Below are 12,943 nucleotides of genomic sequence, written 5' to 3' on the forward strand. Positions count from 1 at the left end.
CCAACTTTGTGGCTCTCAGGTTGCAACCTGCGTTTACACTGGAAATTAATGACGTATATCGCGCAGTTGAGAGATTCGCGCGACTTTTGGCGGCAGTAAAAAAAGCCATCGCCATCTGCACCCATTCAACGTAGCCTAGATGTACCTTTTTATTACTTCTAAATAAAATAACTTTTTGGGGTGCTCATACACTTACAATTATGTTTTGATTCTTGCTTCAACGGTGGTGCTAAGATTATATTTGGTTGTGATCTTTGCAAAATGGCTAATTTTGGATGCAGCCGTTGTTAGCTAGAATGCTAATGATCATTGATATCGGCTTTAGCAAAAGCTAGCCGAAGAGCAATTTTAATGGTTGAAGTGTTTAAATATACTGAACAAAAATATAAATGTAACATGCAACAATTGTAACGATTTTACCGAGTTACAGTTCATATTATGAAATCAGTCAATTGAAGTAAATTAATTCCATGGATTTCACATGACTGGGCAGTGACACAGCCATAGGTGGGCCTGAGTGGGCATAGGCTCACCCACTGTGGAGCCAGGACCAGCCAATCAGAATTAGTTGTTCCCAACAAAAGGACTTTATTACAGATAGAAATACTCCTCAGTTTTATCAGCTGTCCGGGTGATTGGTCTCAGACGATCCCGCAGGTGAAGAAGCCAGATGTGGATGTCCTGAGCTGGCGTGGTTACACGTTGTCTGTGGTTGTTACGCTGGTTGGACGTACTGCCAAATTCTCTAAAACAACGTTGGAGGCGGCTTCTGGTAGAGAAACTAACATTAAATTATCTGTTATGATGGACATACCTGCAGTCAGCATGCCAATTCCATGCTCCCTCAAAACATCTGTGGCCGTGTGTTATGTGACAAAATGGCACATTTTAGAGTGTCCTTTTATTGTCCCCAGCACAAGATGCACCTGTGTAACGATCATGCTGTTTAATCAGCTTCTTGATATGCCACACCTGTCAGGTGGATGGATTATCTTGCTAAAGGAGAATTGCTCACTAACAGGGATGTAAACAAATGTGTGCACAAAATTTGAGACAAATGAGCTTTTTTGTGCATATGGAACATTTCTGTGATCTTATTTAAACTCATGAAAAATGGGACCAACACTTCAGATGTTGCATTAATATTTTTGTTCAGTATAAATTGAGTAAAATTTTACTTAACAAGTCACATAAGTATGTGTGCATTAAGTGTTTGACATGCTTTTTTAATGACTACATCATCTCTGTTCCCACACAACCATCTGTAAGGTCACTCAATCGAACAGTGAATTTCAAACACAGAGTCAACCACAAAGACCAGAGAGGTTTTTCAATGCACCGCAAAAAGGGCCCCTATTGGTAGATGGGTAAAATAAGCAGACATTGAATATCCCTTTGAGCATGGTGAAGTTATTAATTACACTTTGGATGGTGTATCAATACACCCAGTCACTACAAAGATGCAGGCGTCCTTCCGAACTCAGTTTCCGGAGAGGAAGGAAACCGCTCAGGGATTTCACCATGAGGCCAATGGTGACTTTAAAACCGTTACAGATTTTAATGGCTGGGGTAAGAGAAAACTGAGGATGGATCAACAACATTGTAGTTACTCCACAATACTAATCTAAATTACAGAGTGAAAAGAAGAAAGCCTTTACAGAATAAAAATATTCCAAAACTTGCATCCGGTTTGCAATAAGGCACTAACATAAAACTGCAAATAATGTAGCAAATAAATTAACTTTATGTCCTGAATACAAAGTGTTATGTTTGGGGCAAATCCAACACAAATCCAACACAACACTTCATATTTTCATATTTTAAAGTATGATGGTGGCTGCATCATGTTATGGGTATGCTTGTCATTGGCAAGGACTAGTTTTTTTTTTTAGGGATAAAATAAACTGAATAGAGCTAAGAATAGGCAACATTTTAGAGGAAAACCTGGTTCAGTCTGCTTTCCAATACACACTGGGAGACAAATTCATCTTTAAGCAGGACAATAACCTAAAACACAAGGCCAATAAATCCTTCTTTGACTGGTTTCCTCCCCTTCCTCTACACCTGGATTCACCTGGTCAGTCTGTCATGGAAAGATCAGGCGTTCTTAATGTTTTGGTAGACTAAAGTAGCTGTCACACCATGTAAAGTGACCAACCTCATAATTCCTGTAGTCAGCATGCCAATTGCACGCTCCCTAAAAACTTGACATATCTGCGTCATTGTGTTGTGTGACAAAACTGTACATTTTAGAGTGGCATTTTATTTACACACCTGTTAGGTGGATGGATTATCTTGGCAAAGGATAAATGCTCACTAACAGGTATGTAAACAAATTTGTACACACAATTTGAGAGAAATAAGCTTTTTGAGCGTCTGGAAAATTTCTGGGACCTTTAATTTCAGCTCATGAAACAAGGGACCAACATTTTACATGTTGAGTTTATATTTTTGTTTAGTATATAAAGCATTAACAGTGCCTCCCATGCACCACGGAAATTGTAAAGGTTAAAAACAATGACAGACTGTTTCTTTTTTGTGAATGGAGGTCAAACTGAAGCCAAGCCTACTGTCTTTTTGTCAATCTGTATTGTTGCAATCTTTGCAATAATGTTTGTCTACTAAACAATTACTTTTAAAATGCTTTGAGCACAGATGAGAATGGAGGCAGTTTCCATAGTGCTTCTCCTCATTACCCTGACCAAAACATGTTGTACAATAGATGTCACTGAATTTGCCCCTGCAGCCGGTTGTAAAAGCTTTTCAAAACACATTATGGCCTTGTTTTTTAAGAGAAATATTGGCTCATATGTGCTCAACTGTTTTGCATTAAAATAATAGATTACTGCTGCTCATTGTGGATGGCTCTTTAAAAAAAGTAGAATACAATTTATTTATCCATCCAATATATCAGGGTGGAGACAACTACAGTATATTCAGGCCATTTTACATTATCAACAGTGGACTGTAAAGTATAGAGATTTCATGGTTGCTATAGACAAAGAGAAAACAAAGTGGTTTGCAGTTGGCTCAAATGTACTGCTTGCTTATCATTAAATAATGATAATTATGTTCATGCCAGACACAGGTGGAATTGTCTATCAAGACAGTCAACACTATATATAGGCCTGAAGTCCCACCATTCTCTACTCATAATAGTGTTGATATTTCACAGGAAGGATTTAAAATGGAGCCAATCCAGTGGCTGTGTGAGCAGCATCCATTTCTGACGTACCAATGTTTTTCCATTCCCTTTGCTTTTCTATTCTACGTCTTGGCTAAACAGGGATGTCTCTCTTTGACATACAGGTCTGTATTATATATTTTATACATCTATTGTAGTATTAAGTTGAAAATCAGGGCATTTAAAAAAGAAAATTTCAACTAAGGTCAGACCAATTATAATTAACTTTTAGTATACACACACACTTGTTTATACAAATTGTTTATCCACTGGTTAAGTCACACTTGTTGGAACCTCCATTTGGAATTAACAAAGGATTTCAATCAAACTGCTTATTTTGTTTGAGAGGTAGGGGGTATAATACTGGTCTTAACAGGTACCTCTTCTTGGCATCCGGAGGCTGTATCCTAGCGATAATCACCATGGGTGTATACAGCTTGCTTCTGCTCATCTCCACTGTGATCTTTGTGCTGCTGGTGTGTTCACTAAGCCCAGAGCGTGTCCATCCATGGGTCTTTGGACTGCAGATGGGTTGGCAAACATTCTGGCACCTGCTCATACAGTACAGAGAATACTACCTCAATGAGCCCACTGATTCCAGGTACAGCACTGTTCTTAATTCAGTCAATACTTTCAAAAGGATGTTAGTTTCCTACATGTCCTTGTGACTTAAATGTTTGTGTTGGTTGTCTGTGCAGTAGACCTCATGAGCAAACTATAATCTGGGGCTTGGGGGGATCAATGAGTTCACATTGGAAAACATAACATCAGCTCCACAATAAGTACATTTGAAATAAAATAGTCTTCTCCCAGTCCCAATCCACCAATAAAATGTGTAAAGTACAGAACTTAATCTCAGACTGACTGTCTTACTTTTATTTTCTGTCAGGCTTCTCCTATCAATGTCATCCTTGATGCTACTCACCCAGAGAGTCACCTCCGTGTCAATGGATCTACAGGACGGGGGCAGGGTGACATTAATGACCCAATGCCGGGTCTTTCTCCCACTCATCAGCTATGCACTAAACTTCACTGCCTTGCTCGGCGGACCCCTGTCCTCGTTTGACCAATTTGTATATTTTGTAGAGCAGATTACCATCAGCCCTCCTCCCCAGCCTCTGTCCGTTATATCCTACAAGGGCTTTCAGGTGTTATCTCTGGAGTGGGCTAGGAACTATCTCACTCGTCTCCTCAGAGACAATGCCTCCAGTTTGTCCGTCTCCAACAACGCCCTCACCGATGTCTTGTGGATATGGGGCCTTGCTGTGGTGTTGAGGATCAGATACTACTCTCACTGGAAGATCAGTGAATGTCTGAATAATGCTGCTGGGCTTGGGTTCAGGGGGATGGTCAGGGAGGAGGACAGCCCAAACTGGAGTGGCCTGTCTGACGGAGATCTTTGGACCACAGAGATGTCCTGCCAGGTGTCCGAATTTGCCCGTCGGTGGAATGGTACGACAGCTACATGGCTACGTAGGCTGGTTTTCCAAAGATGCAAAACCGCTCCGCTGGTAATGACATTTGGGTTTTCCATCTGGTGGCATGGCATACACCTGGGTCAGTTTGTAGGGTTTCTTGTTTGGGCTGCAGCTGTGAGAGCAGACTACCAGATATACAAGTACTTGAAGCCAAAGCTCACGTCTACTAGGAGGAGATTGGTGCGCACCTGTCTGTGTTGGTTAAACACTCAAATGGTAATGGCGTGTGTTGTTATTGCAATCGAGCTTCGAAGCACTTCCTCTTTGAAAATATTGGGTCTGACATACACTGGCGTTTTTCCTCTTCTTAATGTTCTCTTTATCTTCATTGTATGATAAGATCAAGAATAATCGTATCATCTGGGGTTTTAAATGTTGCTGTAAAATCAATTAGTTGACGTTATTCATAGTCATTGACACAAAAAGCACACTTCTATTCTTGCTTGTTTTGGAGGACTGAAGGGGAAGGTATCGTGTTCTGAGAGAGTTCAACCATCTGATTATTTTGGAGCAATTGTTATCTTATTTACAGAACAGTATACCTTGTTGAATGCATCTACCAGCTGAGGGTCAGTGTAGATTTGTAGAAACTTAATGATTTTATCCTAATTGTATGGCTGTTGCATCTTTTTTTTTTAGGGCTGTTTGAATTATAGTTGATTAGCTGTTCTTGACATAGATTTTCATAGAAGCCAGAGCTTAACATGTGCTTTATTAGGAGACAACACCCAATACGGTCAAGACTTACGAAGTAATGGGTTGTGTACTACTATATAACTAGAATGTCCTCTGCACACTAGAATGTAAATCTTGTGTTCTGAGAAGTTCATTGTACCGCTAGTTAATCATTTTGCAATGAAGTGTCTCTTCGTTCTTTCCACAAGTTTCCACAGACTATTCCTAAGAAAAGGAGTAGTCCAAGGTTTCTGTTTGAAACAAATTTCTTCCAGCAGTCCTCTGGTTTGTTGATGTCCAATGTGTAGATCTACCCAATAAAGAGAAAGGCATCACAATCAGTTACATCCATTGAAAATAGTTGTTGGGATGCATGTCTCGATTATTAAGGAATGATACACAGTTGAGGGTTCTGTGTAAAACATTAACATAACCACATATAATTATATTTTTCTGCATAACCAAGGCTAAATCATTATTGAATCATCTCAAACTAAAATGTTAGCACACAGTATATCAAATATACCCTCACCTGATGTGTGAGGTGAATAGCCACAGTTGACAGTGTTGCATAGTAAGGCAGAGTCTGTTCCGCGTTGACCCCAGCCACAATCAGCCCTGACATCATGGCCACCATGAACCCACTGAGCCAAGGCTTGGTCTGCTCCTGGAACCTCAATGCTGTAGACTTGACTCCTACCCTGATGTCGTCATCTTTGTCCTGGTGACAATAGGAAGGAATATAGTTCACACATTATAAACAGAGTCGTCATTCATAGAACAATCTAGAATGTTCTCCAACAAAGAGCATGAACTGAGGAAGCACCAACATTTGCAACAGCAACTTTAAATTGTCACAAAATGACAGTCATAGCACATGTGTACACTTAATACCTGATGGGCATAGATGGTGTCATAAATTAATGTCCACATCACTCCTGAGAAATACAGAGGTAGGCACACCGACCACTCACAGGAGCCTATGACCGCTGACCAACCAAGCAGTGCTCCCCAATTGAAGGTCAGTCCTGAGGAGAAACAAGTGTTTTATTTTGTTTACAGAGCATTCAGAAAGTATTCAGACCCCTTGACCTTTTTCACATTCTTTTATGTTACAGCCTTATTCTAAAATTGCTTCACTTGCTTTTTTTACTCATCAGTCTACACACAATACCCCATAATGACAAAGCAAATAAATACTTTTTATTATTGCAAATTCATTACAAATATAAAACAGAAATACCTTATTTACATAAGTATTCAGACCCTTTGCTCAGTGCTTTGTTGAAGCAAATTCTTGTTGAAGCTCTAACATGCACTGTCATGTGGGACCTTATACAGACAGGTGTGTGCCTTTTCAAATCATGTCCAATAAATTGTATTTACCACAGGTGGACTCCAATCAAGATGTAAAAACATCTCAAGGATGATGGAAACAGGATGCACCTGAGCTAAATGTCAAGTTTGATAGCAAAGAGTCTGAATACTTTTTATTTTAAATAAATTTGCAAAAATTTCTTAAAACCAGTTTTTTTTTGATGAGCACATTTGTTTCTTTAATCCATTTTAGAATAAGGCTGTAACATAACAAAATGTGGAAAAAGTCAAGGGGTCCGAATACTTTCCAAATGCACTGCATATGGCAGCTCTATTGCAAAGACCAACTCAGTGGCCTTGTGGTTAGTGTCCTCCCTAAGATTGGAAGGTTGGGAGTTCGAACCCTGGCCAAGTAATATCAGACTGTAAAAATGGGACCAGATGAGTCTCTGCTTGGCACTCAGCATTAAGGAGACATATTGGGGGTAAGGCCCTGCAACAAACTAACGTCCTGTCCAAGGGGTGTACTTATACACCTGCCTCACGCTACAGAAAAAGGAGATGGGTTCCTGCTTAGAGCTGGGACGATATACCAAAAATTACTGACACCGAGATTTCAGTTCCTCTTACCAGAGTCATTTTGCCACACAACATTCCTGTAGATTGTTCTAAAACCATTATTTGGTCAACAGTAATGCATTATAGGGCCTCCCGGGTGGCGTAGTGGTTAAGGGCGCTGTACTGCAGCGGCAGCTGTGCCATCAGAGTCCCTGGGTTCGCGCCCAGGCTCTGTCGTAACCGGCCGCGACCGGGAGGTCCGTGGGGCGACGCACAATTGGCCTAGCGTCGTCCGGGTTAGGGAGGGCTTGGTCGGTAGGGATGTCCTTGTCTCATCGCGCACCAGCGACTCCTGTGGCGGGCCGGGCGCAGTGCGCGCTAACCAAGGTTGCCAGGTGCACGGTGTACCCTCCAACACATTGGTGCGGCTGGCTTCCGGGTTGGATGCGCGCTGTGTTAAGAAGCAGTACGGCTGGTTGGGTTGTGTATCAGAGGACGCATGACTTTCAACCTTCGTCTCTCCCGAGCCCGTACGGGAGTTGTAGTGATGAGACAAGATAGTAGCTACTACAACAATTGGATACCACGAAATTGGGGAGAAAAAGGGGTAAAAATTTAATTTAAAAAAAAATCTATATATTAAAAAAATATTAAAAAACAGTAATGCATTATGTCGATTCCTGTTATGAAAGTATCTGAATGTCCCTGTTTCACTGTCGACTACTGAAGCACAAACTGTTGCTCAAAATGCTATTGCGGGAAAAATACAGTTTTCAAAGCAACAGTCACAGCTTTTCTGTGAGTATATAATATATTTCTCACCTCTTAATATTAAAATTCATGGCACCACTTTACAACCGAAGTAGGATGTAGTTAGGATGGTTTTGGTGCGCCCGCGGGGCACGCCATTTGCAATGAATAGGCCTAGCCGTAGCACTGGAAAGTTTTTGTAGGACATTACATTTACTTAAAGATTAATCAATTAGCCTACATGGCTACCAAGCAACAATACCCCATTTAGAAATCTAGCTAAGTGTTTTGAGTTCCCACTTCCTCAGGTGGTGAATAATATAACCACGGAAAATATGCCCAAATATGTTGGATAATTCTCTGAAAAGCCCAAAAGAAATCTTATAATTCTGGATCCTATTCTGCCAGGTGGCAATTTAAAAAAAAAATCAATCATGCATTTCCTGGATATGTTAGATGCAATAGCTTACTTTTTTAATCATAGGCTACACCATCGCCATTGTCTTACTTGGCACTGAAAATGTTTAGGTCTGGAGCCATGACGCTAATGTAAAGTAACTGTCCATCAAAAATGTCTTTATCATTGTGTTGGTTGTTATCGAGAGAAATAGTTACATTTATTGCAATATGACTTTTTACCATAACGCCCAGCTCTAGCACCTTCCCCCCCAAAATATTTTATTGTAATTTAAGCGCTGATTCATAGTTATCGTAAAAAATGGATACATTTATCGCGATATGGATTTCTGTCCAGATCGCCCTGAGACGTTCTGGCTCCTACAAGCCAAGGATCATGCAAGGTTAATTACTTCTCTAACTATCTATTGCAAAGGGGAAGCTACTATTTGTGACAATTGAAACAATGCGGATTAAAAAGTATTTACAAAAACATACCCAATACAAGCTGTGGCCAGTAGGTGATCCTCTTCATTAGTGGATATGTGACTACCAAAGATAGGGAAGCAGCTCCAAGAGCTATACTGTGAACGGGAAAGTGAAATGTCATCACATCTGTCCAAGTGGACTGCCCGTGGACAAGACAGTATTCCGGTCACAATCTTGTGCACTTTCACAATCTAGCCTTAATTTAATTTTAGAAAAGTATTTTACAGCTGGCTAATGTGTTCTTTGGTTTGAATGGGGCATGTACCTGTAATAATTGAGACAAAGCAGGACCCCCAATGCCAGAGAAAGCTGACCCCCCAAGAAGACTAGGGCCTGCATCTGAGTGATCTCCCCTGCAGCAATTGGCCGAGTAGCTGTCCTGGCAACCTGCAAAGTACAAAGATGAGGCAAAATAAACAGTCAAAAGCCTTTCAATTAAGTCCTCTGATTGTATCATTTCCATGACAGTTTGTTCCATTTTGTGCTGCTTTGAGTAAAGATGAATTACTTTTGGCCATAAACTGTGACAAGTGTGATTTAAAAAGACACCCTCCGGCGATATATATATTTTTTTACTTTTCCTGATGAGAAAAACAATATCCCATGTCAAAATACAGTAAAGGACAAAACAAAAGTATTTTTTGATCAAAATTCAAGTAGTAGTTAGTCTGATGGTGCCCCGCTGATTTCCTCAGTCTCCTCCCTCGCTTGAGGGAAAACAGAGAACAAAAGAGGAAAGTCCCCCCTCCCCATGTGCTATGTCATGAGGCACCTGGACCACCTATTGAGATATGCCTTTTAAAAAAAAGTAAATCAGATGAGGTGAAAAGGAGACTGGGGTAGGACTTCAACAAAAACGATGAGTAGGCCTATACTATAAAAAAGTGACAACTAGTAGATTACCTTCTTGTCAAAGTCCTTGTCCCACATGTCATTGATGGTGCAGCCAGCCCCTCTCATCAGCAGGGCCCCCGTGCCGAATAACGTGAGCATGCCCAGATGTGGGAGGCAGCCTGGGTCTGCAGCCAGGCCGATGCTCCAAGTGCAAGGCAGGTACAACAACCATGTTCCTATGTCACAAAGAACAGGCAATCAGATCAATGTTTCAAAACATTAAATGAAGAACAACGGATGGCGTTTCAGACACCTCATACATACGTACACCTCTTAACCCTTTACATTCATGGGAATTGGCCTATATGGAGAGGGCTGAATTTAAATAGTTCTTAAAAAATAACTATGAAAAGCATATGCATGACCATGGTAGCAATTGAAAGTGAACAGTTTGGAAATCATGGGAAAACAATTAGATCAAAGGTGAGTGCACAAGAGTTCACCTGACACAAGACTGAATCCCAACATTACACTGTTGATTTTATGTGCATTTTACATTCTGTACTTTCGGCATATTTGTTGTTAAGTACATCTGAAAATACTCTGGATACATTCAGTAACATGATAAGAGTATTCCTGGAAAATGTGGGGTAGGTACAACATAAGACAACAACAAAAAATGACAAGGGTTTATGTGAGAGGACTAATTGATGTCTCCAAGTCGGCACACACCTCTACAAAGTGTGCAGTTCCTAAGCAATTTCAATGCACTTTTATGGCTCAAAGAAGAGTCCAACTATAAGGTACTTTTTGGCGCTCTCCTAGCTGTGCCATTGAATAACTAAACCACCCTGCATCCCTGAATTACTGTTGTTGTTAACCTAATCTAAAATCAGTCCATTATAAATCACAATCTGGGTCAGGTGGGAATGATTTGAAAGCTTGTTCTTTTGCCAACCTGACTAGGGAAGTGAAAAAAGAAGAAGATCTTACAGTGTTAGGCTGTCACAGGGCAAATCAGAAAAACGGTTGGTAATTTTGGAATGCATAAAAAGGAGTCACGAGTGCATTTAGGTGCGTATTCTGCGACAAATTGTTTTCACAATAAAACAAACATAGGGTTAGAACAACTCAGGTTATGATGCCATGTCATCTTGAAACTGTACATCAAACATAGTGATAATCAACATTGACACTGTATATGACAAGTTTTATGATTTGGAAATGTGAAGTGCACATTTGGACTCACGGGGGTTTGACTTGCTTGTATGACATCAAAGCGGTATTTATTATAATCCACAACATCTTGTCTTTCAAAATACATTGAGTAATCTTAATTTACATAATTTCCCTCACTCAGACAACAATAAATATGAGAAAGTTTCCCAAATACCAGGAGGGCTGATGGCAACTTCTTGTTGTGCGTGGTGCTCAATTTCAGAATGGCTGTCAGTAAAAATCTATACAGGGCTGTGAAGCGTAGTCAGAACTCTGACATGTATATCATGTTACTGTACAGACACTAGGTTCCAATGTAGGTGTTTATTACTGTCCAGATCTAGCCATTTTCAACCCGTATACAGGTATGAGTGTAAAGGGCTTCCATTAAAAATACAAAATTATAATATGATTCCAGACTGTTAAATCTATAGTCCATCAGTTATCCACCTACCACATAATATAACATTCAAACCCTAGGTCAACATTAAAGCTACTAACCGATTGGTTTGTCAAGTCTCATTAATCTGAGGTAGGGTTGCATGGGCGCTGGGGCAGAGTTGACGATCCCAGCCGCTGACAGGCTAAACAGTCTTTTACTGGTGGCATCAAGTCTGGTTGGTGGATTTAACAACCATGATTGCGGGCTATTTTCTGGGTGGTGGGTAGAGGCTGTGTTTTTTCTCAGGTAATTGCTGGAGAGGCTAGGGAGGTTGGAGTAGCAGGTCCCATGGTGACGCAGCCTCCAGGTGTTCAGAATGATTTGAGAAGTTAATCTGGCAGGGAGCATCATCTCCTCTCTCTGCAGTCAAATGCACATTATCCTCCCTGACACTTGTCACATCTGGAGAGAGAGGAAACATGACACGTTGTCATCTATATGCAAATTATGTCCTTTGTCACGAAGGGCCAACCACACACAATAGGGTTGCACTCTTTGCCTTTACAGTCTAGTGTTTTATTGTGTGCAATAGCTGAATGGCTTTACATGACTGACACACCATCAGACTGTGGAAAACCTAAAATATAATGTAATATACAGCTGATTGTAACGGGCTAATGTGGTGCTCCATTCGCCGTTCCAGGTTAGATACTGTAACGGCTAAAAGGAGCATTTTCTAAATTCAAAACAAGCTAACCAAGTGTTTTGTGACATTTGCAATCCACAATATAAATCCTGCCGTGAATGAATTACTCTTAATAGCCTAGGCAGCCTATAGTTTAGGCACCAAATGTCCGATTTCAGACCATTTAGGTTGTACCCTTTGCAGAACGTGATGTGCAAAATCCTAAATTGTCCGAAAATAGAACAATTATGTTTAATAAAATACGTATATGTCCCCGTTTTTTCGCCTTCTCGCCATTGAAGCTAGTTAGAGAAACATGTTGCCTTCGCAGGCTAAATGGTGAATACTTTATGTATGAGCAGGTCCGCCGGGGACACAACCGCCGGGAATGCACATCAAGCTTAGTGCATGGGCGCTAGATCTGCACTATCGGTCTAAGTAATCTATGGATTCATAACGCTGAACGCATTGAGGTTACTTGCTATATTCACTTGCTATATTATTTCCGATTGTAGGACGAAATGTGTTACATTTAATATTTTTCACTGAACGGTCATATTTTTACAAAACATGCAAAGTTACCTTACTAAAATGGCTTCCCGTTTTTTTTCTCGCGGAATGTTTGGTACGACATGTTAAATGTTCCGCAAGAAACACTCGCCTGGTCGGTTGTTGTTCTGCTTGTGGGACGATATTCCACGTGGGATGTCAAAACACCGCCAATTTTGGCGCAGCTAAATGTTTTATGGTCATATTCGTGGTTGACACTTTTAAAAACCAGGTGGAAACGAATACATTTGTCGCTAGTAGATTTTAGGGTGTTTACATAAATTCAACTTTATTTTTGAAAATACGAAAGATGACATTATCACATGCAAGTCTTAGTTAAAGTGGCTACAATTTATAGGTACAGTGTATGTTCAGTAGACTTTCTTTCAAAATAAATCAGTGTGCACGAGGGCCCAACAGAGACAGTA

General features: G+C 40.5%; 2 protein-coding genes across 3 annotated transcripts; one reads left to right on the forward strand and one right to left on the reverse strand.

Annotated features, from left to right (window-relative positions):
* The first annotated feature begins 3,187 nt into the window (after window positions 1–3,187).
* On the forward strand, window positions 3,188–4,998 carry mboat4 (membrane bound O-acyltransferase domain containing 4). Its single transcript, XM_064936502.1, has 3 exons — window positions 3,188–3,309; window positions 3,561–3,785; window positions 4,074–4,998. The coding sequence occupies exons 1-3, from the start codon at window positions 3,188–3,190 to the stop codon at window positions 4,996–4,998; spliced, it is 1,272 nt and encodes a 423-aa protein (XP_064792574.1).
* A 357-nt stretch (window positions 4,999–5,355) lies between these two features.
* Window positions 5,356–12,656, reverse strand: coq2 (coenzyme Q2 4-hydroxybenzoate polyprenyltransferase). 2 transcript variants are annotated; one of them, XM_064937650.1, is made up of 8 exons: window positions 12,549–12,656; window positions 11,401–11,743; window positions 9,751–9,917; window positions 9,113–9,234; window positions 8,857–8,942; window positions 6,232–6,365; window positions 5,870–6,058; window positions 5,356–5,647 (listed from the first exon to the last, which is right to left on the reverse strand). In XM_064937650.1, the coding sequence occupies exons 2-8, from the start codon at window positions 11,690–11,692 to the stop codon at window positions 5,504–5,506; spliced, it is 1,134 nt and encodes a 377-aa protein (XP_064793722.1). In that variant the 5' UTR covers window positions 11,693–11,743; window positions 12,549–12,656; the 3' UTR covers window positions 5,356–5,503. The 2 variants fall into 2 exon arrangements, with proteins under 2 accessions (XP_064793722.1, XP_064793724.1); XM_064937652.1 differs by having other exon boundaries at window positions 12,554–12,604.
* Between the last annotated feature and the right edge of the window lie 287 nt (window positions 12,657–12,943).

The sequence above is a fragment of the Oncorhynchus masou genome, chromosome 25 (genome assembly GCF_036934945.1).
Source record: "Oncorhynchus masou masou isolate Uvic2021 chromosome 25, UVic_Omas_1.1, whole genome shotgun sequence".
Classification (NCBI taxonomy): Eukaryota; Metazoa; Chordata; class Actinopteri; order Salmoniformes; family Salmonidae; genus Oncorhynchus; species Oncorhynchus masou.

What these genes read in the sequence shown, in the direction of transcription:
- coq2 (XM_064937650.1), bottom strand. Translation starts at nt 11,692, where the DNA reads ATGATGCTCCCTGCCAGATTAACTTCTCAAATCATTCTGAACACCTGG. An exon ending in CTTTGTCTCAATTATTACAG is followed by an intron (nt 8,943 to 9,112) that starts GTACATGCCCCA and finishes TCCCGTTCACAG; the next exon opens with TATAGCTCTTGGAGCTGCTT. An exon ending in CTATTCACCTCACACATCAG is followed by an intron (nt 5,648 to 5,869) that starts GTGAGGGTATAT and finishes TTTATTGGGTAG; the next exon opens with ATCTACACATTGGACATCAA.
- mboat4 (XM_064936502.1), top strand. Translation starts at nt 3,188, where the DNA reads ATGGAGCCAATCCAGTGGCTGTGTGAGCAGCATCCATTTCTGACGTAC. An exon ending in TGTCTCTCTTTGACATACAG is followed by an intron (nt 3,310 to 3,560) that starts GTCTGTATTATA and finishes TGGTCTTAACAG; the next exon opens with GTACCTCTTCTTGGCATCCG. An exon ending in AATGAGCCCACTGATTCCAG is followed by an intron (nt 3,786 to 4,073) that starts GTACAGCACTGT and finishes ATTTTCTGTCAG; the next exon opens with GCTTCTCCTATCAATGTCAT.